The sequence below is a fragment of the Delphinapterus leucas genome, chromosome 4 (assembly GCF_059928025.1).
Source record: "Delphinapterus leucas isolate spDelLeu-1000000601 "Yukka" chromosome 4, BTC_Dleu_Yukka2, whole genome shotgun sequence".
Taxonomy (NCBI): domain Eukaryota; kingdom Metazoa; phylum Chordata; class Mammalia; order Artiodactyla; family Monodontidae; genus Delphinapterus; species Delphinapterus leucas.
In genome coordinates, this window is record NC_143132.1 from 60,419,103 (window position 1) to 60,445,341 (window position 26,239).

The window sequence follows — 26,239 nt, forward strand, 5'->3', positions numbered from 1 at the left end:
ATACAATGGACATACTTTGGAAGCACCTGGCAGGTTCTTTTTCGTTCATCTTCTCTGGGGTTTGAGAGTAGGCAGCTCTGTGTGTCAGCATGCCCTGCTGCCCGCCGAGCCTCTGCCAGCCGCTGGTTTTCCCTCAGCTCCAGAATTGTTTTCTGCTGTTCCTGAAGTTTCTTCTTCTGCTTTTCAATCAGCTGTTGCTGGAAGATGTGGCGGTTATGGAAATGACCCATGCACATAGGTTCTGCTTTCTGGCTGCTGGTTCTGAGCTTCTCTTTGTTGCCAGGCTGTTGGGAGGGCTCAGCCTCTAGGGCCTTGTGCGGTTTAGTGTCAGATGTAGCCAGAGGGACATTCTGGAGGGGAACCTGCAAGATGTCCTTTGTTGGTCTTCCTAGGTGGGGGCTGGGCACATAACCATTGGTCCCCAAGGGAGGCTTTTCCCACAAAGAGGGGACGGCAGCCGCCTGAGAGAGAAGGAACGTGTGATAGCTCAGCTATTTAAAGGACTGTACTGGTGAGATCCAACTCTACCTGGTCAGCACTGTTCTGTTTAATGGCACAACTGCCCTGCACCCCAGCCAGAGCTGCCCTGTGCTCCTGGCCTGACCATCTCAGAAGCCACCAGCCTTAGCTCTGTGAGTCACTCTTAGAACGTGCCCTGCTGCTCACCACAGAAGCTGGTGGAAGAGTGGGTACAATCATACGAACCACTGCCATGGCCAGGATATGTGGAATCGGAAAAATGTGCTCTTAGAAATATCTAATTTGGATAGTTTGTTTGTGAATTAGGCATGATTACTCCAGATATATATTCCAGGAATTTAATCTGCATGAATTGACCCTGAATTTTGCAGGAAATTGAAAATATTGTGGCAAAGTATATACTGTTTCTCAAGAATGTTTGAAAACTAAGGAATAACTTTACAAATCAATAATAGCTCTTTAATAATAACAATAGCTCTTTATTTTTTATTTTTATTTATTTATTTTTTACATCTTTATTGGAGTGTAATTGCTTTACAATGGTGTGTTAGTTTCTGCTTTATAACAAAGTGAATCAGTTATACATATACATATGTTCCCATATCTCTTCCCTCGTGCGTCTCCGTCCCTCCCACCCTCCCTAACAATAGCTCTTTAATAAGAGCTTTCAATGTCTCTCTTGCCACCAGTAAATTAATCACAGGGTTTTTGTCTATTTCAGGATCAAGGCCTAGATTAAAGCATACAGCTTTAATCCAGCTATTCCCAAACAATTTATTTATGGGAAATATTTGCAAGCCCACGATCACTGGGCAAACATCTGCATTATATAAGAATAATGCTACCTAATAATATTTTGTATTAGCATATGGCTTAATAGTTTTCAAAGCTTTATCACATAAATCTCATTTAACACACTGAGGTGTCATACTCAATTACAAATTCTATACAGATGGGAAAGATGCAGAATTCTTAATCAGAAAAATTTATCCTGGCTAAAATGATGTCACAGTTAAAATGTTTCTTCAAGAATAGTTTGATTCCATGCTCTAAGCTCTGATCAGTTTTTGATTCTGTCACCTGCAGTGGTGTAAGGAAAAAAAGTACTGTGAACTGTCTTATTATCTTAGAAGCTTCTAGCTCTAACAGGGCGCCATATTTGGGAACTCAAAGATATTTTTCAGAATGATGGAAATATTTTCCATAGACTCAGCCAAAGTGAAAGATGTGATATATGGAAGCTCTGAAATGTTAAATATTTTAAAAAATATCTTTTATTTCAGAAATGTCAGTGGACATTTATTCATGAGAACACCTGCTTAAGCAATTTAGCGTCAAGCAGGGTTTGTGTTTTAGGCCCTTTTAAACTTTGTGGTAATGATACATTATTAACCCAGCAAGACTGTAAAAGCCTTGAGTACAGCAACAAGATTTCTTTTGGATCATGGTAACTTTTTAAGGTGAAAATAAGAGAACGAAAGAAAATCTTAATGGTACAGACTGTACTTAATAGAACAGGACTGAACAGTCTGGCTCAATTAGAGAAAATCACCTATTAGCTAACTGATAATTTCAAAAAATTTCAAGGTATAAGATATGGGTTTATGCGTTCCTGTGACTGTACAATTAATGAACATCTAACTATAGATTTTATATTGTCATTTGTTCATGTTACACTATATACTCTGGACAAGATCAGAATTTATCAGTAACCTACAGAGTCTATTATAGCCTTTTATTTTAATTTGCTCTATTTTTCACAATTTTATCTTTTCTTGATAAAATCTTTTGTCTTGACTTCAGAGATCTGGAGACATTTCTCTTGAGTCTAAATTATATATACATTTAGTAATTTTTCTGTTTTATGCAGGTAACAAAAGACTTTCTGCTGACATTTTCCGTTTGAAGATAATAGTGGAACTTTGTGAGGTAAAAGGTTCCACAGAGCTATTGGGTGGAACCGATAAGATTCTCTTGGGTCTCAATGGAAACAAGATTATCTAACTGACATAAAGTTACATTAATTGCCTAGGGGAAGGGACCAAATAAGCATCCTCATGATCCCCCTTTGTTGAGACACTAAGCTTAAATTAAGCTTAAATTAAATTAAATTAAGCTTAAATTAAGCTTAAATTAAATTACTGGCAGTAATAACAATAATCACAATAAAAAGCAAGGCTGGGAATCATCCAAGTGTTCAATTTAACTTCACACATTTGAGTTAAGTATTGATACTTAAAGGCATTATGTAGAAGGTGGCAGGGGAAGGGTTGGGGGAAGGATAGATTGGGAGTTTGAGATTGACATAAACACACTGCTATATTTAAACAGATAACCAACAAGGACCTACTGCATAGCACAGGGAACTCTGCTCAATATTTTGTAATAACTTAAATGGGAAAAGAATTTGAAAAAGAATCAATACATGTATAAGTATAACCAAATCACTTTGCTGTACACCTGAAACTAACACAACATTGTTAATCAATGATACTCCAATATAAAATAAAACTTAAGAAAAAAGAAAATGAGTTAAATAGGTTTCCCTACAGATTAATAATTCTGAACTTAGAGCACAGAATTTAAAATAAATGTACAATGTAAAAGAATGAAATTAGAACACTCCCTAACACCACACACAAAAATAAACTCAAAATGGATTAAAGACCTAAATGTAAGGCCAGACACTATCAAACTCTTAGAGGAAAACATAGGCAGAACACTCTGTGACATAAATCACAGCAAGATCCTTTTTGACCCACCTCCTAGAGAAATGGAAATAAAAACAAAAATAAAAAAATGGGACCTAATGAAACTTAAAAGCTTTTGCACAGCAAAGGAAACCATAAACAAGGCAAAAAGACAACCCTCAGAATGGGTGAAAATATTTGCAAATGAAGCAACTGACAAAGGGTTAATCTCCAAAATTCACAAGCAGCTCATGCAGTTCAATATCAAACAACCCAATCCAAAAATGGGCAGAAGACCTAAATAGACATTTCTCCAAAGAAGATATACAGATTGCCAACAACCACATGAAAGGATGCTCAACATCAGTAATCACTAGAGAAATGCAAATCAAAACTACAATGAAAGGATGCTCAACATCAGTAATCACTAGAGAAATGCAAATCAAAACTACAATGAGGTATCACCTCACACCAGACAGAATGGCCATCACCAAAAAATCTACAAGCAATAAGTGCTGGAGAGGGTGTGGAGAAAATGGAACCCTCTTGCACTGTTGGTGGGTATGTAAATTGATACAGCCACTATGGAGAACAGTATGGAGGTTCCTTAAAAAACTAAAAATAGAACTACCATATGACCCAGCAACCCCACTACTGGGCATATACCCTGAGAAAACCATAATTCAAAAAGAGTCATGTACCACAATGTTCATTGCAGCTCTATTTACAATAGCCAGGACATGGAAGCAACCTAAGTGTCCATCGACAGATGAATGGATAAAGAAGATGTGGCACACATGTACAATGGAATATTACTCAGCCATAAAAAGAAACGAAATTGAGTTATTTGTAGTGAGGTGGATGGACCTACACACTGTCATACGAGTGAAGTAAGTCAGAAAGAGAAAAACAAATACCGTATGCTAACACATATATATGGAATCTAAAAAAAAAAAGTAGTTCTGAAGAACCTATGGGCAGCACAGGAATAAAGATGCAGACGTAGAGAATGGACTTGAGGACATGGGGAGGGGGAAGGGTAAGCTGGGACAAAGTGAGAGAGTGGCATGGACTTATATACACTATCAAATGTAAAATAGATAGCTAGTGGGAAGCAACCGCATAGCACAGGGAGATCAGCTCAGTGCTTTGTGACCACCTAGAGGGGTGGGATAGGGAGGGTGGGAGGGAGACGCAAGAGGGAAGAGTTATGGGGATATATGTATATGCATAGCTGATTCACTTTGTTATAAAGCAGAGACTAATACACCATTGTAAAGCAATTATACTCCAATAAAGATGTTAAAAAAATAAATAAAATAAATGTATAACTAGGAAAGTTATTTGTATTCAAATATGACAAATAATTAAAAACAAAACAAAACAAAACTTAACTGTATATAGTACCAAACACCATAAATAAACCAAAAAGACAAAAAAAACAATGAAAAAAACCTGCAGAATATATAATAATAAAAGCATCAATAGTCTTAAAAATATAAAGAGCCCCTATAAACAAGAAAAAGATATATATTCAAGGATAAAAATGGATAAAAGGCATCACTATTCATCTTTCTATACCCATTTTCAGATACATATATATATGTAAATAGAAAATATAAAACATGTTTAACCTCACTAGTAATAAAAAATGCAAATGTTGAAGCAATAGTAACACAAAAAATATTTTACTTGTCAACTTGGCAAAAATGATAAATATGTTATCAGGCAGGAAAACAGGTACTTCTTTGACACAACCTTCCTGGAAGGGCAATTTGGTAAAAGTCTTTAAAATATGCATTCTATTTTTAGGTATTTATCCTAAGTAAAGCCTTATGGATGTGTGCAAAGACTTAGCTACTTGTTCACTGAAGCTCTGTTTATAATAGTGGCAAACTAGAAGCAACTTAAATGTCCAGCAACGAAAAAGGAGGTATACAGTCTAGCTCGTGGTTCATTATAGAATTTCATGCAGCCATTAAAAAAGATACAGAATGACAGTCCTTAACCGGGGGTTATTCATCAGGTTCACCTGTGGAACTTTAAAAAAAGTATGGTGCCCCACACCCAGAAATTCTGATTTAGTAGAATTCTGATTTAGTAAATTCTGATTCTATGTTATACTCTCAGTTGGGAACTACTGTTGCAGAAGTAGATTTAGTGACACAGAAAATTCTCGTTATATTGCAGAAAATAATTTTAGAAAAACAGATTACGTTATTATTAAGTAGAAAAATCTATTCTCATCAAAGTGGGTATAGAGGGAACATATCTCACCATAATAAAAGCCATTTATGATATACCCATAGCCAATATAATACTCAATGGTGAAAAGCTGAAAGCCTTCCCAGTAAATTCAGGAACAAGACAAGGATGCCCACTCTCACTTCTATTCAACACAGTATTGGAAGTCCAAGCCACAGCAATCAACAAGAAAGAGAAATAAAAGGTATCCAAATTGGAACAGAAGAGGTAAAACTGTCACTATTTGCAGATGACATGATTCTCTATACAGAGAACAATAAAGACTCTACACAAAAACTATTAGAACTAACAAATGAATTCAGTAAGGGGACTTCCCTGGAGGTCCAGTAGTTAAAACTCCGTGCTTCCACTGCAGGGGGCATGGGTTTGATCCCTGATTGGGGAACTAAGATCCCGCATGCCATGTAGCATGGCCAAAAAAAAAAAAAAAAAAAAGGAATTCAGTAAGGTAGCAGGATACAAGATTAACATACATAAATCTGTTGCATTTGTTAATACTAACAATGAAATATCAGAACAAGAAAGCAAAAAAGAAAATCCCATTTAAAATTACATCATATTGGCACAATACTGTAAATCAACTATACTTCAATAAATAAATAAATAAAATAAAGTTGTGTCCAAAAAAACCCCCAAAAACCTAGGAATAAACTTAACCAAGGAAGTGAAAGACCTATACACTGAAAACTACAAAACACTGATAAAGGAAACTGAAGGTGATTCAAAGAAATGGAAAGATATCCCATGCTCTTGAATTGGAATAATTCATACTATTAAAATGGCCATACTGGGCTTCCCTGGTGGTGCAGTGGTTGAGAGTCCGCCTGCCGATGCAGGGGACACATGTTTGTGCCCTGGTCCAGGAAGATCCCACATGCTGCAGAGCGGCTAGGCCCGTGAGCCATGGCTGCTGAGACTGTGTGTCCAGAGCCTGTGCTCCACAATGGGAGAGGCCACAACAGTGAGAGGCCCGCGTACCGCAAAAAAAAAAAAAAAAAGGCCATACTACCCAAAGCTATCTACAGATTAAATGCAACCCCTATCAAAATACTCATGACATTTTCCACAGAACTATAACTAATAATCCTAAAATTTATATGGAATCTCAAAAGACCCAGTATTGCCAAAGCAGTCCTGAAGAAAAAAAACAAAGCTGGAGGCATAACACTTCCAGACTTCAGACAATACTACAAAGCTACAGTAATCAAAACAGCATGGTACTGGCACAAAAACATACATACAGATCAATGGAACAGAATAGACAGTCCAGAAATAAACCCACACACCTACGGTCAATTAATCTATGACAAAAGAGGCAAGAATATACAATGGAGAAAAAAGTCTCTTCAGCAAGTGGCGCTGGGAAAGCTGGACAATCTCATGTAAATCAGTGAAATCAGAATACTCCTTCACACCATATACAAAAATAAACTCAAAATGGTTTAAAGACCTAAATATAAGACATGATATCATCAAACTCCTAGAAGAGAACATAGGCAAAACATTCTTAGACATAAATCATAGCAATATTATCTTAGATCAGGCTCCCAAAGCAAAAGAAATAAAAGCAAAAATAAACCTAATCAAACTACTAAAAAGCTTTTGCACAGCAAAGGAAACCATCCACAAAATGAAGAGACAACACACTGAATGGGAGAAAATATTTGCAAACAATGCAACTGACAAGGAGTTAATAACCAAAATATACAACAATGCATACACCTCAATATCAAAAGAGCAAGCAACCCAATAAAGAAAATGGGCAGAAGACATAAATAAACATTTTCCCAAAGACATACAGATGGCCAACAGGCGCATGAAAAGATGCTCAGCATCACTAATTATCAGAGAAATGCAAATCAAAACCACAATGAGGTATCACCTCACACTGGTCAGAGTAGCTATCATCAAAAAGTCCACAAATAATAAATGCTGGAGAGGGTGTGAAGAAAAGGGAATCCTTATACACTGTCAGTGGGAATGTAAATTGGTGCATCCACTATGGAAAACAGTACAGAGATTCCTTAAAAAAATAAAAATAGAGCTACCATATAGATCCAGCAATCCCACTCCTGGGCATACATCCAGAAAAAATGAAAACTCTAATTTGAAAAGATACATACACCTCAATGTTCATAGCAGCACTATTTACAAGAGCCAAGACATGGAAACAACCCAAGTGCCTATCAACAGACGACTGGTTTAAGAAGATGTGGTGTATATATATACAGTGGACTATTACTCAGCCATAGAAAAGAATGAAATATTGCCATCTGCAGCAACATGGATGGGCCTAGATAATATCATACTAACTGAAGTAAATCAAACAGAGAAAGACAAATATTACGTGATATCACTTATGTGTGGAATCTAAAAAATAATATAAATGAATGTATATACAAAACTGAAATAGAGTCACAGACATAGAAAACAGACTTATGGTTACCAAAGGGAAAAGGAAAGGGGGAGAGATAAATTAGGAGTATGGGATTAATAGATACAAATTACTGTATATAAAACAGATAAGCAACAAGGATTTACTGTATAGCACAGGGAACTATATGCAATATCTTGTAATAACCTATAATGGAAAATAATCTGAAAAAAATATATATATAACTGAATCACTTGTGCTGTATACCTGAAACTAACACAATATTGGAAATCAACTGTATTTCAACTAAAAAAAAAGGAAGAAAAAATACATGGCCTTGGGCTTCCCTGGTGGCGCAGTGGTTGAGAGTCTGCCTGCCGATGCGGGGGACACGGGTTCGGGCCCCGGTCCGGGATGATCCCACATGCTGCGGAGCGGCTGGGCCCGTGAGCCATGGCCACTGAGCCTGCGCATCCAGAGCCTGTGCTCCGCAACAGGAGAGGCCACAACAGTGAGAAGCCCGCATACCGAAAAAAAAAAAAAAAAAAAAATGACCTTCCTTTTCCTGTATTATGACAGATTAGATATCCTAAATGACTTTACTGAAGAAAATTTAAAAGCTAAATACAACATTAAAGAGAAAAATCTGCATATGCCTGAATAGAGAAAAGACAAGATGGCTATACTTCAACATGTGGTTATTTATTGGTGGTTATCTCTAAATGATAGAATTATTGCCTACTTTTCTTTTTCCTCTGTCATTTTCTCCTGCCAAATTGCTACAATTAATACATAAGATTCTTCTTATTAGGAAAATAAAAACTTAAACATTCCCGTCTTATAAGTCACAAGCTCATTTAGAAAGGAAATGCCTGACAATCAAATAAGAGGTGTTCAAGAGTTGTAAACAATGCTTTATATATCTGTTCCTGAAAGAGTCTTTCGCTTAGTTGTTTTAAATTCCCTGTCTATATTACGTCTTTACCAAGTTTCAACTATACCAGTTTGTATGTGATTATAAAAGAGGATTCATTTCAAGAAAATCAACACTGACTGAAAGATAAACTTTGTGCACTGTAGCAGCTCTCATCTTTTAGATAGCCCAGGCCAGGCAACCTGACAACAGCTAACATACCCCAGGCTATACAAGTATAAAGCTCAAAAGCAGGAAGACTAAGCAAAGGAAAAGCAACTTACCTCTCCATTTCTAGGTGGATCCTCCATGGCTGTTGCCTCCTCAAGTAGACTGATGCTTGATGACACGTTTGCACTGAGTTTCCCTAGTGATGCTGCCTTCAGCAGCTCATTCATTTTCTTCCTAGTTTCCTCCTTTGTAACAGCCAGCTCTCTGTTTTGGATCTCTGCACGATGCCAATGCTGCCATTCTGCAAAATGGTGTCGGAGAACTTGTTTCCGGTTATAGTCAGTGGCCAGTTGTTGTTTTCTAAGAAGCAAAGCACTTCCATTAAAAAAAAGAAGCCATTTACTGCTTTTTGGTTGACAATATAAATGAAATACAAGTCCAAAGGAGTCCCAGAAATGCTCCATTTTAGCTCCAGCTTATTCTTTTATTTAAGCTCAAAGGAATCATTTTATAAAGCTCCCCAAGGCAAAGGGTCTGCTCATAGAAGTCATTGGCACCTCAAGGCATTGCTTCAGAAGAGTGACTGTTCTGTTCTATCACATCACAAAGGCATATTAAATTTTCTGATTACCATAAAATAGTTTCTGAGAGCTTTTGGAGGGGAAGGAGCAGAAAGAATAGGTATTCAAATAACTGCTTTTAAAAAATATGCATACATGAGGGAGATATTCAGCTATACTTGCAAATCTAAGGAAGACAAGAGGTTTGGGAGAAAAAGAAAGGAACGAAACTTAACAAGTGAATTGTCAATAACTAAGTATAAGACTTATAAAAATCAACATGAAATTATGAGGGTGGATCTTGTGAAAGAAGGACTTGGTCAGGGAAAGGCTCTCTATAGAGAAGGTCTCATTTACCAAAGCCATAAACTGAGTGAATGAAGAACTGCTTTGTGAAGACACTTGTTGAACATTAGAAACGTGTGAAGGGCATACACAAGGCACTTGCTCTCAGAGAACTCACTCACAGTCTAGTAGGGGGTCTGATTCACTCTATTCCTAAGGAGGAGCTCCTTTTGATTCCTGGAAACTTCATGATGTTAGAGGACGTGCCTGAGTGGAGTTGGGAACTGCCAGCTACATTCCCCTCCCAAAGGGACTCTCCATTAGGAGACATGTTTGTGGTAGCCAGTTGAGAATTCAAGTGTAGAGCTTTCTGAGATCAATCTATAAGTGGATGATTATTGTCTCTGAAGAAGTGAGCTGTAGAGCTTGGAACTTATGTCGCAACCGGGGTCAGTTTCGAGGTTTAAGATTTGATTGTTTAGATACCTACGTGATTTTATCTTGTAAAGATGACTGGAATAAGGTCTCTACAACACTATTTGCATATCCATTTCTGTTAAACATAAATAATGTTTAACCCACCTCATGGACTTTTTGGGGTCATATCAAAAAAATCGTAACATTTTAAGCCAATGAGTCAGAAGAACATTTCTACAGTTCTTAAATGCTTAAGTGACTTTTAAACCTTTTTTGACTGCCACCTAAAGAAAAAAGTGTCACACTATGACTTCAAAATAAGTTGATGTGTGTACATGTCCATGAAACAAAAGTATATATAATTGAAACAAAGGTTCCACCAAACGATATTCACCCTTACTACCAGAGATGTACTCCAATGTTTCTTTTCTAATCTTTTCTATTTTTCAAAAAATATGCCTCATCTTGAGCCTGATTTTAGGACCCATTAATGAGTTAAAACCCTTAGCTTGAAACTACTCTAGAGTCACAGAATTTAACATTATGTCGGAGAAGCTGGGTGAAACAACCAATTAGTGAGAGTAGTGTTGACTGAAATAATAGAATTCAGGGTAAATGCTAACAGCAATTCTGCCAAGAGCATATTTCATTATATATAATTGCTTCTTTCTAATGCAATGATAGATAATAAATATGATTGACTGATGGTTTTTATAATAAAAATACAATATAGGTGGTAATAAACATCTATATATAATATTTTACTTTGATGAAAAAAAGAAAGTATCTGAGACTGAATAGCCTTGAAATAAAAATTTTAAAAGAAATAAGAATAATAAATCAGGTAGCAACACAGGGTAAGAACAAAGCTCCAAAAATATCAATGTCTAAATAGTGAAACAAACAAAACACCTGATGGCATTTTACTCAAGTAAGTGGAAATCATGTATTTCCACAGACTAGAAGACATATGTTGCTCTGTCTGATTAATGTAAAATTTGATTTACATCAATCTGCTTAGGAAGGAGGAGTGTGAAATTTACTTGATGAGTTAATTTCATGTTTTTACAGCATAAACAGCCAAAAGCCACACTGGAGTTCTGACTGACAAGGAGAGGGTTATTTGGACAGTATGAAAAGGCAAAGAGAAAAATATTTCTGGTAAATATAACAAAAGACTAAACAGTAAAAAAAAAAAAAGGTGGGTTAAAAACTGCGTGTTAATTATTGTGTTTAGAGCCCTCTCTATCATGATCATGCAGGAGATTTGAAGATGTACTTAAGATATCTATGTTCATGGGAAGGGTAAGAACACAGAAGCTAGGGATCCACAGACAAGACTGGTTGTACTCTTGCTCGCTTGAAGTTCACTTCAGCAGAGTGACAATATTGCAGATAAGTCCATTTCTATACTTTTTTTTAAAGAATGGATGCACTTATAAAGTTATTTATTTTATTTATTTATTTTTGGCTGCGTTGGGTCTTCGTTACTGCACACGGGCTTTCTCTAATTGCCATGAGTGGGGGCTGCTCTTCACTGCGGTGCGCAGGCTTCTTATTGCGGTGGCTTCTCCTGTTGCAGAGCACGGGCTCTAGGCACGCAGGCTTCAGTAGTTGCAGCACGCAGGCTCAGTAGTTGTGGCGCACGGGCTTAGCTGCTCTGTGACATGTGGGATCTTCCCGGATCAGTGCTCAAACCCACGTCCCCTGCACTGGCAGGTGGACTCCCAACCACTGCGCCACCAGGGGAGTCCCCATTTCTATACTTTTTAAATGATGACACTAAAAACACAAATATTTCTGAAAGTGAAAAATCACTTAAATTTCTTAAAAGCTTAGTCAGATGTGATTTACTTGGGCATGCTAACCCAAAGAAATGGTTCCACAGTTCCCAGATAATCATAAAATGAAGGACAGAGTTTCTTTATGGAAAACATCCTATCCCAATATGTTTCCAAGCTGAAATCAGGGAATTTCTGTCAAGGGTCTATAAACTGATCATTATAATTATACAACTGCATGCAGAGAAAGACTGTCTCTAAAGAACTAAGAATATAAGATATATAGGTTTAAATAGGAATTTAAATATGAACCAGGATGCTTAGAATCAACACCTCAAATGATACTCAGTTATTGATGCACATTCTAAAACACAGGAGTCAGAACAAGACCAACTAGATATAGGACACTGGGCAAGCAGCTGTAAGTATCTAAATTCCTCCTCGAAGATGGTGCCACTCTAAGAACAACAACAAGCCCTATGCTGCCTATCCTACAGGATTTTGTTTTTAAAGATGTAATTAAATTTTAAAAAGAACCTGAAAATATAGAACAAATTCACATGTAAGGTAATAACACTATCTTAGAACAAGACTACTAGATATCTAAAAAGTGTCTTGAATTTTTTAAAGGGAAATGAGAAATGACAAATAAATAACTACATACTACTGATCTGATTGAGTGCTGAAATCTGAACAGAACATAAAAATAGCAATGATGCAAACAGCTGCATTTGGGACGGGCAGGTTCAGCAGGAATAGGAATGCATAAGCTAATGCATTCAGAAATGCACCAGGTAGCCCCCCAGGGAAAATGTGGAAGATAACACAGTTCTGTTTTAAAGAGTTTTAAAGTGAGCCAGTCAATGCAAGTCTGGTCCTCCTGCCTCTCTGGCAGATACCAGGAGATTTATCAGCTTCAGATGCCATGCAATTTCTAGCCTCTCAACTGGATACCCAGGTGAGCACGGAGGGAAGGGCAATGGACCATGACTAACAGAGGTGCTCCATAAATGACTGCCCTAACGCACGCTGAAATTAGGAGTGCTGGGAATGGGGAATATCTGACAATCTCTTTTCAATTCAGTCTCCCCACCCCTAGGCTAGCCTGGCGGGTTCACCCCAGCCTGTTCCCACACAAGCTGCATATGTGCTGGTTTACCAGTTTTCCCCTAAACTGAAAAGTGCTCTCTTCTACTTAGCCACGATCTGTCTCTCTCAGAAGATGGGACCAAAGAGTTTCTATTTTTAAAAAGCTGCTTGGGGGATTGTAATGCATGATAGCCAAGTCTATGTCACTCCTAAGTTTTTATATTATTGTGCCTTCTGTTGCAATTATTTTTAGTATTTGGGTAAATTTTTAACTTCTTCACTTAGACTGAAAACTCCTAGAAGGCAGGAATACCCCTGCTGGTACTTAAGAAAGAGTCTAGGGACTTCCCTGGCAGTCCAGTGGTTAAGACTCCACACTCCCAATGCAGGGGGCCCGGGATCAATCCCTGGTCGGGGAACTAAGATCCCGCATGCCTCAGTCAGTAAAGCTGACTGACTGAATATATGCTATCAAACAGAATAAATGAATGAGTGAATGAATGAATGCCATGGTTTAAGGGACATCATAGGGCCAGTTTTTCTACTGGCCTGCCACTGTACCCTCAAATCCCCATCACTTACATTTTGGGCACTGTTTCCAGACAATGCCTATTAATGTATAAGTTTCCTGGCAGGGATAACATCAGTTGAGGAGTATGGAGACAGAGCATGAGGGGATAGAGGGACACAGGGAAGAGATAAAAGCCTGTTCCAGGAAAGGCCCAAAGTATTTGGTACTGAGTACCAAGGCTCAGGAAGGGTGGGTAGAGGATGTTGAAACAAACCCTGCTTCTTCCCAATTTGTCTAGGGCTGGCTGTAAATTGAGAGAAGAAGGGAGAGAGGAGGAATGAAAGATCTGGAGCCAACTTTCAGAAATGAATATGCTAAAGAATTTAAAAATACAGTTCAAATTCCCATACCACCATGTCCAAGGGTCTAATTTAGCATGTGTACCAGAATTTTGTTGTATTGCCTGAGTGACTGAATCCTTAGTTAGAGTTTGGGAATATTTGTTAATGTTGCAATTGTATTACAATATTGTATTGAAATTTTATAACACCATTACCATAACTACTTTTAAAAGAAAAGAGATGGACAAAAATTCCTATTAGGGAAAGCAAGGTACATTTTTTAGAAGAAATACATGGATGACCTTGGAGTGGAATGAGACTCTGAGCACAGGCTCAGTAAGAAAATATGGTGGCTGGACTTCCCTGATGGCGCAGTGGTTAAGAATCTGCCTGCTAATGCAGGGGACACGGGTTCAAGCCCTGGTCTGGGAAGATCCCACATGCCGCGGAGCAACTAAGCCTGTGCGCCACAACTACTGAGCCTGCGCTCTAGAGCCCGCGAGCCACAACTACTGAAGCCCATGTGCCTAGAGCCCATGCTCTGCAACAAGAGAAGCCACTGCAATGAGAAGCCTGCACACCGCAATGACGAGTAGCCCCCGCTCACTGCCAACTAGAGAGAGCCCGCGTGCAGCAACAAAGACTCAACGCAGCCAAAAATAAATAAATAAATTTATAAAAAAGAAAATATGGTGGCTAAATCGTGAATGAGAAGAAGTGAGGGATCTGTTGTTGCTTCAGAGAGAAAGTGGGAAGAACAAAAAGGAAAGAAGGCAAAGAAAGAAGCCCAAAAGGCTGGGCCCTGCATAGCCAGTAAGAGGAAAGCCCAAGTGGCAAAAACAAATGTGGATTCAAGAGCTGGAGGCTAAGGACACAGTTGACATCTGAGAAACAGACACAGCAAATGATTTCCATGTCCAGGTGGATGGGCCAAAGAACCACCTATGTCTTGTCAATCTGGTAAGAGTTTAGTTGTTACAATGAGTAACCCATTTACAATAAATGCGCTCTATCCCTCGATCTCACTATTTAGAAAAAAGTGCTTGAGAATATTATGGAGTTAAATTGCAGGAGAGGAAGCAACTGAGCTCTTCATTCATCCACTAACTCAGCTATTATTCAACAATTATGTATTTGGTGTCCACAGAGGAACTGGGAGAGGCTCCAATGAGCACGGTAAAGAGGGTCCTGGCTCTTCTGACACCCCCAATCCCACTGACATTTCTTGGTTTCTGCTTGTATTGATAGTAGCTACCTTTGAGGTTTTTTCTCCATCTCTATTATTCCAACCTTCTTTGAACAAAATTACCTAACAATTTCCTAAAACAATCTCTAGAACAAAGGACAACATGCAGAGAGCCTGGGATCTGTAGGAAAGCAGCATAAAGGACAGTTTGTATCTAATAGCTCCTTTCTTATATGTTTCTAGCATAACTTGTTATTTGTTCATTATTGCTCTTGTTTTATATCTACCATCATCTGAAGTCAACTGCAATATAACTGAAAAACATGACTGTCTTAGGGAGCCATCACCTACATGCTATTTAACTAGGAGCAGCATGTTATAGGAAAAAGCATCTGACTCAGCATCGAAAGGACCAGGCTCTAGTCCTGGACTGGCTACTCGTAACTTTATGACTTGAGACAGTTGTTTATCCTTTTTGTGCCTTACTTTTATCATCTGTAAAATGAGGGGCTGGATTAGATGCTCCTTGAGGTGCTTTCCTACTCTAAGAACTTTTTGCTCTAAAGTTTTATAGTAAAAAAAATTATTATAAGTTAAATATTTTCTAACTCTGACAGTTAAAAAAATGTAGCACCCATTCTGAACATTTAAAAATAGACACTTGAAAATAATTCACAGATATGAGACAAGAAGTTCTAAGAGGATCTTTAAAAAAAATTGGCACATAATGCTATTATGAAATCCCCATTTAGTGCTTTTATATTTAAATAGTTTAATTGGAATGGAATCTGAAGTTCTTCAGATTTTTCTTCTACAAGTTTCTTCTGCCATGTAAATTTCACAGACCACTTTTACCTTTAATATCTTAGTTGCCACTCCCTCTATGCCCTCACTCATGATGCTTCCCCTTTCCAACACCTCCAATTTCTCTTCTTTACCCAACAAATCCAGCTTTGAGTAAGTTATCATCCCAATTCCCTGGATCAATCACTAGGTCCTGAAAATTTAGACATAAATTGTGAAAGAGCTTTTTTTTTTTTCCCCACTGAAGATTTCTCCCAACATAGTGTAGGAAAGGAAAACTGTCTAGGTCACCCTCCTGCTTAAAAACCTTCAGGAATTCACCTTTATTTACCTAAGAACGCCTAAACTCCTTGCCCTAGCATTTAAGGCCTTCCACAAGTTGATGAACTTGACAAGCACATGCTTGATGATTTCCCGCCACACGTAATGCCATTATCTCATCTCCCTCTTTCTACCTAGGAATATCCTACTTACTCTTCAGAGCCCAGCAAGACCCATCTTCCTGATAAAGCCTTTCCGGACACTCTGTAGGAGCCTCCCCAGTTACTTCCCTCTACTAAGTTCTCAGCGGCAGAAGGAGATGCATTACAAAGTTTATAATGTTAATCCATACCTGTACTGTTTCTAGATCTCGTTTTCCCCACAAAACTGAGCTCTTTGAGGACAAGGGGCCATGTGTCAGGCTCCTAAGTATTCTCCCCAGGGCCTGATGCTGTCACAGGAATGTACAACTCCAGGGGGCGCCATTCCCTTCTACATGACGATACTTTCACATACCATTCATCCAATTTTTCACCCAGAAGGAATAACAGAGTTGCTCGTAGAAAAGTGATTAAACGTAAGACCGTGAACTGCTCCCTCCAGCTCCCCCAACCAATAAACAAATGGCTCCTTCTACATCTATGATTTCGGTTCAAGAATGCAAAGTTGACCTTGGAAATGAAAAGAAGAAAATGTATTTGATTTTAGGATGATGGAACAAAGAAAGTTTTATTTGAAGGCAAATTCTGTGTCATTCACAAGCCTAAGAGGGAGCTGATATAAAGGTGTCCAAAACCTCTAAAGAAGGTGTGGGGGAAGGGAGAAATCACCCTTGCCAGGTCTGCCTTCCCAGATGAATGTTCCCTGTCTGCCTAATTAACATTCCATGTGCAGACAGTGATTTCTCTCAATGAGAATTACTACCGCATAAGCCAAATTCTGTCTTCTAAATTGTAAGATGGTCCAGGGTGCAATGATACTACATCAAAGGATAAGGGAAAAAGCATAATACTTGCTTCCTTTAAAATAGGAAAGCATGTACATTGGTATATTTTAATCAAAAATTTTTTTTCACTTATAATTTTCCGTTACAATTTTCTAGTTTGGGATGTAACAGAGAAAAACAGTGATTATCATATATTATAAGTAGATGAGATGATTCCAGTGAACAGCATTTTTAGAGCTTATTTCTGGATTCTTCAGGAGGAAAGATGTCCTACATAAACATACTAGAAGGATTTTCATGGCATAAGTACCTGTTTTCTTCCCTAAGGTCATTTTCCATGGCTTGAGTCTCCCGCCCCAACTTCTGGGATCTTGTGTAGTCTCTCCAGGCCCGCAGGACCTTCAGTTGCAACTTCCAGTCAGACAGGGCCCCAGCTTTCCCCAGCTTAATCCTATGATCAAGAATCAGCTTGTGCCAGGCAGAGAAATACCGTTTTTGACACTGCAATGGAAACATTGGAAAATCAGTACTAGGGTTTCTAATATCTACTAGTGAGAACCCTGTCCTCAGATATCCGCCTCACACTTTTTCTAACAAATCTAGGAACTGTTGTCTTGATGGAAGGGGAACAGACAATTGCTTTATGCTCAAATGACAGGAAATATTCAAGCCATGCAACGAAGGCACCATCAGCCTCATGGCAAACTAAAACATTTAATTCTCATTGTAAGGCACCAGTCCTATGCAGGGCTGGAGTAACTGTCACAACTAAGATCTAAGTTAAGGGCCTTGTTTGAGAGACTTGAAAGGCCTGCTTCCAACAGATCTCCCCTGCCAGGCTGTCTTAGAGTTTAAAATACCATTAACCATTATCACCACTGATGTCCTGCACAAATGAACATGGGAGATCCCACAGGATGGAATGGGGTCTCTGGTCCCTGGGAACAAGATGGCTAAAACCAGCTTCAGCTGGGCTACCACTGACCACGTCAGGGCTTTGGTGAACACTCCTACAGAAGCTAGATACGCGGGCTGCTTGCGTTCTTCCACTATATGTATCTGACAACAAATCAGACAAGGTCTACTGACCCTAAGCACGTCTCCAGAGAAGTACCTACGGTCCTAGGCTAAGAAAATCTCTGCGATCTAGGCCTTGCCTACATCTTCTATCTTCAGAGCAAACTTTATGCTCCTACTATATCAAATTACTTTCAGCTCTTGGTCTTATACCAACCACACTGTTCTGTGCTTTTCTATCTATGGTCATAGTAATTTCTCTGTCCTTTTCTGCCCTCTCTCTGCCTATTTCAAGAGTCACCTCTCTCAGGAAGCCCTCCTAATACCAATCACTCTCCCCACATGTAAGTGCCCTTCCACTGTGTTCCCAGAGCGACCTATGCTTTCTTTAGTCAAAATGGTCATCACACTGTGTTATAATCACCTGTTTACCAGTTTCCACAAGACTGTGAGCCTCCAGAAGGAGGGACTGGCAGATCCGAGAGTACCACATGTGAGGAACACTGAAACAGAAAGTAACCTCACAGGAAGTGACTCTGGGAGGTATAGGAGATGCCTGCTGACCAGCTTCGAGAACTTGGTAGCCATATCAGGGTCAGCCCTATTTATTGCTTCTTTCTCTTTAAAAATACTTGTCTTTCACTATTTCAACATTTAGTAAGCTGTGTTTGAATTTGGGAATTCTGAAAAAAGTTGTTTAAGATATAATCTCTATTTTTGAAAGGTTATAGGGAGAGAGAATATATAAATTAAAAGACCAATAACATGAGAGAGCACAGGCTAGACTTCTTAGAAATAGCCCATTTGGCCTGAAATATTTTCTACAAAAGAAACCAATTATATTCCCATTTAGACAAACTACAAAATCTTCTTTATTATAATTTTCCATTAGGAGAAACCATGGCAGTCTTTAAAAAGCCCTGTTCCCTTTCCATTATGTCAAACGAGAGCACGTTTCCTAGACCTTCACCTTAGATTCTGTGGAAGGAAAGGAGGGAAGGAGGGAGAGAGCAAGAGAACAGGGAGGAAGGGAGGAATGAATGAAGGGAAATTTGCTGAATATAAGATATGCCTTCAGTCATAACAAGGAAAAGACACACAGCTTCCTGGTTGAGAGGGTATGCTTTTTGCATTATTATTTGCTTATCTATCCCACAAAATACAGCATGGGGGAAAAAAAAACAGTGTTAACATAGTCAAAAGAAAATCTATCTATATACCAGATTCATTTAAGAGATTCTTCTTAAAAGACTTGATGAAATAGTCTATGTATGGGTAGTTATCTCTAATTTTAACTCTTGGAATATTTCTAATGATTAAATAGTACAAACATAATCCACCTTGACAATAATAGCACTATTAATAGTGTCCTTCTTGGATTTCCACATTTTTTTTCTCTAGTCCAAAGCATTTCACGTGTACTATTTTATTGGCTCATAGACCATCATTACAAAATAGAGAGGCTGCAGATATTATGATTTACCTTACCAAGCCAAACTTCAAATAGAGAACGAATAATGACTATATTCACAAAGCAAAGAGTTAGTGGTATACCTAAGGCTAAATCCAAAACATTCAGGCATCCTGATGACCCTAATCTACTAGGCAAAAAGTCTCTTTTAAAGAGGAAGAACAAATTACTTGCTTGTTTTCTGAAAGAGAAAGAACTTGATATACAACTTACTACAGTAGAAAAGCACTGCTGGAAAATATGTGAATTTAAGAGGGGGAAAATTTGAGTCTGTAAATGCCATAGTCAATATATTTCTTTAAAAATACTTAAGTTTAGACTGTGAGAGCAAAATGATCGGTTTTGAAGGTCTATAATTCAGTTTCACTACACAGAAGTTAATAGCAGCAAAGTGACATACTCATACAGTAACTGCTTTCTTGAAATCAACTTGCCATTGGTTTTTTTTTCCTGCCTACTCAAAAGAGCAATCCCATTTAAATTAAATTAAAAAAATAAAAGTATGAATCAAGAATAGCCACTTAGTTATTCTTGATTCACAGCAAACATTATTTAGGCAAACAGGAGTCCCATAAATGTGCTTGGAGGAAAATACTCGGGAAAGGAAAACATTCTTGGTCCTGTCTTCTCTGGGAGAAGATGCTAGCACTCCGCTCCTACTTAGAAGGGACAAGAAGTGGCATAGTTCACAGTCACCAACTGTTCACATTTCCTATTACCCTCCCCCAAGTGGCGTCCCTGCAGCGCTCAGGCCTGCTTTTCCTCTTCAGTTCTACACTCGAACTACAGCAGTGCTCTATCCCTTTACTCTTTGAAACAAGAACTATTATTTAAAACCGCAACTGGTCAGAAGAGGAACACCTTCTGCTTAAGCCAAATAACTTAATGTTTGAACTAGATGGACAACTAGTCTGACCTTCCTCCGTTTCTTACCTAGTTCATTTATTTCTGCACCATGTTTTTATTTCTGATAGATTCTCAAATACAGTCATGCGTTCTTTTAGTAACTTCTACCATCTCTTTATTATAGTTGTGGTGATAATTACGGCTTGTTACAGGTAAGTAAAATACTGAAAATCACTGTAGGAAGAACTGCTCCTAAGTACATATCTACAATAATTTTTAAAATAAAATACTAAAAAGTGAAATTTAGAAAGTTTTTAAGTGAAATGCTTTTCTCTTTTCAAAATCAAAATCTTCCACGAGACATCATTTGGTCATTAAGGATTCCACTCAAGAGAAGAAATGACAGCTCACCCTGCTAAATTTATTACCTGCACTGGAGTTACCCTCGTTTTGTTGGCAAGAAAAACTCTTCCCTGAAGTGTAATCACACTGCTGTCACTGGGAATGATTGACGTTAGGTGGAACAGCAATTTGCTATCTAATCTTCATTGTAATTCTAACCCTGTCACTAGAGATGCTTGTTCTGATTAATGAAGTGGGTAACTCATCAAAATTCCTCAGCTATTTCCCTTTTGTCAGAAAGCTCAGTGATAACTGCCTCAAAATTCTCAGTCATGGAAAAATAAACAATGAATTGTAAAGAGGACAAAAATGTCAACAAGTTTAGAGTTTATTTTTGACGAATGGAACTAACCGGTGCAACTGGTGGCCAAGGGGCGCCGGACAAGGACCAAAGGTTGGAGATAAAGGGCCCAGCTGACCCCTGGCTGCTCCCAGACCCAAAGGAACAGACAGATGCTCTAATACTACCCAAGAAAGCTGTCCTCCACTCCTTTTTTCCTTTTTGAGGACCACTACAGCTAGGCAGAAGACCCCACAGATGCTAAGAAGTATTTGATGGGTGGAGAGGAGGATCTTGTTCATGACGAAATGAATGCCCCTGGGAAGAAGCAGCACTGAAAAGCAGTCCCCTATATCCCATCATATCCCTGATTTTCATAATTTTGCCCCAAAGAAAAGAGAGGAAATCACTGTGTCCCCTACCGCCAACCATATACACTCCCATAACTATTATAGATAAATATATTAGGGAAAATACATTCAGTTTTCAGCACACTGTGCTAAGACCTGGACTTGCTGTTGGGTTCCATGGAAAAGCCTAAACTCTGACAACCACTGCAATGTGAAATGGTAACACTGGCTACAGACAAAAAGCTACTTTTGTTATATACTGGAAGCTGTGATGCTCATTTTACTTCTGGATTTAATTTTTTCCCCTTCATTTTTTAAACTTAAAAAAAACCCTCACTCTATTACAGAAATTTCATAAACATACCCAAAAGGAGAACAGAAGAATAAACCCCTCACTCAGCTTCAAAAATTACCAGCATTATGCTGATTTTGTTTCATTTCTCTTCCACTCACTTTTCTTTCCTGGAGTATTTAAAAATAAATTCCAGACATCAGACATTGTATCATTTCACCCATAAATGCATTGATATGTATTACTAACAAAAGGACATTTTATAAATTCTTCTTAATTCTGCTAAGAAGTTTCAATCAATAATATTGCTGTATTTATCTAATTCTGTTTCACTGCAGAAGTAGCAGAATTTCAGAAAGCAACTGCTTAGTCTCATCATATTAAATTCGTAACCAATAAAATGCTCTGGGATCTTTTAAAGAAGAATGACCACAATACAGCCTATAACCTGACTAGGATAGGGCTCCTTTCCCAACAAAGCCTGAACCAATTTTCATGACCTCATGTCTTTAGGGAAGGCAGGACTACTGCTCATCAGCTTCTCTTTCATCTTTCTTTCCCTTCTAGACCTTCTTCCTCCCTCTACAATCTCCACTCTCTGCCCATTCTCCCCACTCCAAGCATGCCCCACTATGCCAAAAGTACAGCTGACCTCAGAATATATTAGACAAATGCTGGATTCACCTCTAGGGGTCTCTGACAGTAAGGCGATGATGTGATGTCATTTGTTCCTCACCCATATGGTTCTTAAGATCCGTATAAATATTCACCTGAAATTTCTAGTGTTTAGGGGAAAAGATACTCTACTCTGCATAATTTTAGAGAATGTGCTTCATTTATGCCAAAGGCTCTTTTCTTAACTTTTTAAAAGCAGAATTTAATCAGTACTTTTTCCAGAAGACAAAAAAAAGAAAATCAGATACTTCTGAATTACAACCTCTGGGATCAAAACGGTGTTTTTTTTGTTTTTTTTGTTTTTTTCAGTACGCGGGCCTCTCACTGCTGTGGCCTCCCCCATTGCGGAGCACAGGCTCCGGACGCGCAGGCTCAGCGGCCATGGCTCACGGGCCCAGCCGCTCCGCGGCATGTGGGATCCTCCCAGACCGGGGCACGAACCTGTGTCCCCCGCATCAGCAGGCGGACTCTCAACCACTGCGCCACCAGGGAAGCCCCAAAACGGTGTTTTGAAAAGCAAAACACTCTTGCAATGTTTTGGTAAACTGGCTCTCACTGTCCCTTCTGTGAGAATGGAAAACCCGGGTTACTCACAGGGTAAGGAAGAGTACAATAACAAACTAAACAACCTCTTTACCAACACCAACAAAATTTTATTTGGAAATTTTCCACAGAGTGGCTGTATGAAGTTATATATAATAATGCATCAAAGCCCTCCTAAAATGCACAGCACACAATGTCCTTGGCAATATGTTTAGAGGGGAGAGTTACATGAATCCCAATATTCTTCGTGTGTGTGCCCAACACTTCTCTTACTCCGCAGTTTTATTTGCAAAGAGGTTTTTCCTTCATTTTCTTCTCCAAACGTAAGACAACACTGCTGAGACGACAGCAGCAACTGCTATGTTTCAGCTCAGGAATGGTTGTGTTTCAGTGCTATGTAGGCAGTCCTGCTAAAACTAAGATTTTTGGGAAGGAATCAGGCTGTATAAATGAGGTTCTTAACTACAGTTTTCAACACCTTGAAAGAAAGAAAAAAAAAATGCAGGCTTCTCTTCTATGGATTCCCACATTCCCTCAGTTTAGTTCAGGACAGCCTCCTGGAAGGCACTATGCCACAAGCATAACATCAACAATGCCTCCTTTGGGTCATTATTATCTTATCCTCTAACAGAGATAGTAAACAAGCAACTCAAAACCTTCCCCCCCTAGAATTAAGATTTAGTTAGTGTCAACGCATCTTTCTTTGCTTTCAACTTTTACAAGCAGGAAAGAACATAGATTTTTTTATCTGAAGAAAACATAAAATGTATTTCAGAATAGGGTGAGAATTAAGAAGGCCACTTTCCAAACAGTGTAAGAATTTCATACTTAATCCCTTGTTGTTTCTGCTAATTAGCACTGACATGTGGATTGCTGAATCTCCCCAAGAGATTTCACTGCAAGATCAAAGAGAAAGTAGGATAGGATGGAAGTAGAAAGTTTCTATATAAAAATAAGTGTTTTTGACAAAATAAAGAGACCTGGCAATGAAATGAGTGGGAAAGAGGCATGAACAGTGCTGCACCTGAACTTGTGTTTTGGTAAGAGAGCCTGCTCTGTTTCTCTCAGAAAGTCTCCTATTAAATAATGTGGCCCACGCATAGCACAGGGAGATCAGCTTGGTGCTTTGTGACCACTTAGAGGGGTGGGAGGGAGGGAGACACAGGAGGGAAGAGATATGGGGACATATGTATAACTGATTCACTTTGTTATAAAGCAGAAACTAACACACTATTGTAAAGCAATTATACTCCAAAAAAGATGTTTAAAAGTAAATAAAAATAAATAAATAAATACATAAATTTCTGACCCACACACTCAAAAAAATAACGTGGCCCAAATGTGATGTTAAGAAGTTGTTTGGCAGAACAAACCCAGAGTCAAAGCACAAAGAATACAGGACCTAAAAGGGCCTGAACTAGAGCAACCCTTAGAAACGATTCTTTGAAGTCTTCCTGCGAATTATATAGTTTGCCGTTGGGTTTGTGCCAGTGAACCATTCTGAGGGTGCTGACAGGAGTTTCCTGCTATCTAACCACTCACTGCAAGCCAGGTAGGCATTTTCCCCCTTTTTATTCTGTGGTCATATTTAGGCTGCTGAGTATCCAAGTTTCATCACCCAAGGGCAGCTTCAGCTCCTTCAGAGCCAGGCTAGGAATGTGGACTGGGACCAAGATAATGAGCCCAGAGGGCCTGCTACTCTGGCGGTGTTTACCAGAGGACATCCTGTCTCCAGCCAAGTCTACGTAAAAGCCTGAGGAGTGTGGAAAGTGGATTTCCCCCTCTGTCTCAGTTATACCCACATACACTGGGGAAATCTAAATTAGAGGTTCACTAACAATAATACACACGAATAACATAATCACATGGAAGGGGAAGGGGAAGAAAAGAACCAACCTAAGTAACTCTGGAAAACAATTTTGGCCGAGTAAGGCTGAAAACAAAAATAACTGTACAAATATTACACTGTAGCTAGTAAATTTGTTTCCACAGCAGTATAGGTTACCAATTCTGAAACTACTTTTATAGTATACTAGGACTAAACAAATAAGTAAATATAATTTAGATAATAAGCTCCAGGTATAAGCAAGCAAGGGGGAAAGGCCACACTAAAGCCTATGGTGCTAGATTAGGGTTGAAGTTATCGTTATGAGCTCACAATTATTTTAATATATATACAGATAGATAGAGAAATAAGTGACAATTAAGGAAAGGGGAGGAGAGCACGACCTCTGTGTTGCTTCACTGGAATTGGATGTATCAGTATGAATTAATGGATTTTAATGTGTACACATATAAATAGACACAGAAACAAATATAATGTGTGTGTATGTGTAGTTAGTATATGTACAACTATTTCCCAGCTCTGTCTGCTGAAAGGGCCCAGAAAACATGATACCCCAGTAGCAGTGAGCACAGCTAGTACCCAGATCTTGGTTTCCAAATATTATTCTCCAACAAAAGGAACCAGGGTTCCATATATTGATAGAAGTGGTTGATTCCAGAGCTAGGGCAGGGAAAATATAAGATGAGCCTGGAACATCTTGTGGTGCCAGAGAAATAAAGGATTTTTTCAAAAAAGGATTTTGAAAGGGCAAAAGAGTCAACCTGAAAATTTTCCCAGTGGCCAAGGTTAGAAAAATTTGAGAAACAAAGTAAAAATAATACTAGAATATAATCCTTAGGATAAAGTAAATATCCACAAGTCCATACTGATACAAATAAACAACTGAATAAATGAAATAAATAAATGGGGGAGAAGGGACAGTTTTTCCTTCTAGAAGAATTTAAATGAATACATGGAGACAAGAAGGGAAATACAAAATCATCATTAGACAAATACCACATTAGTTATTGTTACAGGCAAGACCCATCAATGAATGCTAAAATTAACAGGTGAAAGTTTACGGATAAACAGAATATTTGCATAGTTTCACAATATTTCCTCTAAGACATTTATGAATTACAAAGGGAAAAATAGTAACTTTACAGTGGAGAAACCCAGCAGACACAATCTTAAGTGATCAAAGTTAACATCAACAGTAATAAGACTTATTAACATTATGTGGAATTCCCTGGCAGTCCAGTGGTTAGGACTCCGCGCTCTCAATGCCGAGAGCCTGGGTTCAACCACTGGTCAGGGAACTAAGATACCACAAGCCGCATGGCATGGCCACCAAAAAACAAAAACGAAAAACAGAGATTGGCTCAAGATGGTTGAATAGAAGGACGTGCTCTCACTCCCTCTTGCGAGAGCACTGGAATCACAACTAACTGCTGAACAATCATC

General features: G+C 38.5%; 1 protein-coding gene across 5 annotated transcripts in view; it reads right to left on the bottom strand.

Annotated features, from left to right (window-relative positions):
- The window catches only part of CCDC191 (coiled-coil domain containing 191), a 107,798-nt gene that overhangs the window by 45,857 nt on the left and 35,702 nt on the right, over positions 1 to 26,239 (bottom strand). For 3 of the 5 annotated variants that reach the window (XM_022554532.3, XM_089910551.1, XM_022554387.3), the window contains 3 exons: positions 17,385 to 17,575; positions 9,007 to 9,253; positions 16 to 461 (listed from right to left, as the gene is read on the bottom strand). In XM_022554532.3, coding sequence (XP_022410240.2) covers positions 16 to 461; positions 9,007 to 9,253; positions 17,385 to 17,575 — 884 coding nt within the window. The remainder of the gene's footprint in view (positions 1 to 15; positions 462 to 9,006; positions 9,254 to 17,384; positions 17,576 to 26,239) is intronic. The other 2 variants (XM_089910553.1, XM_089910552.1) reach the window with 2 other exon arrangements.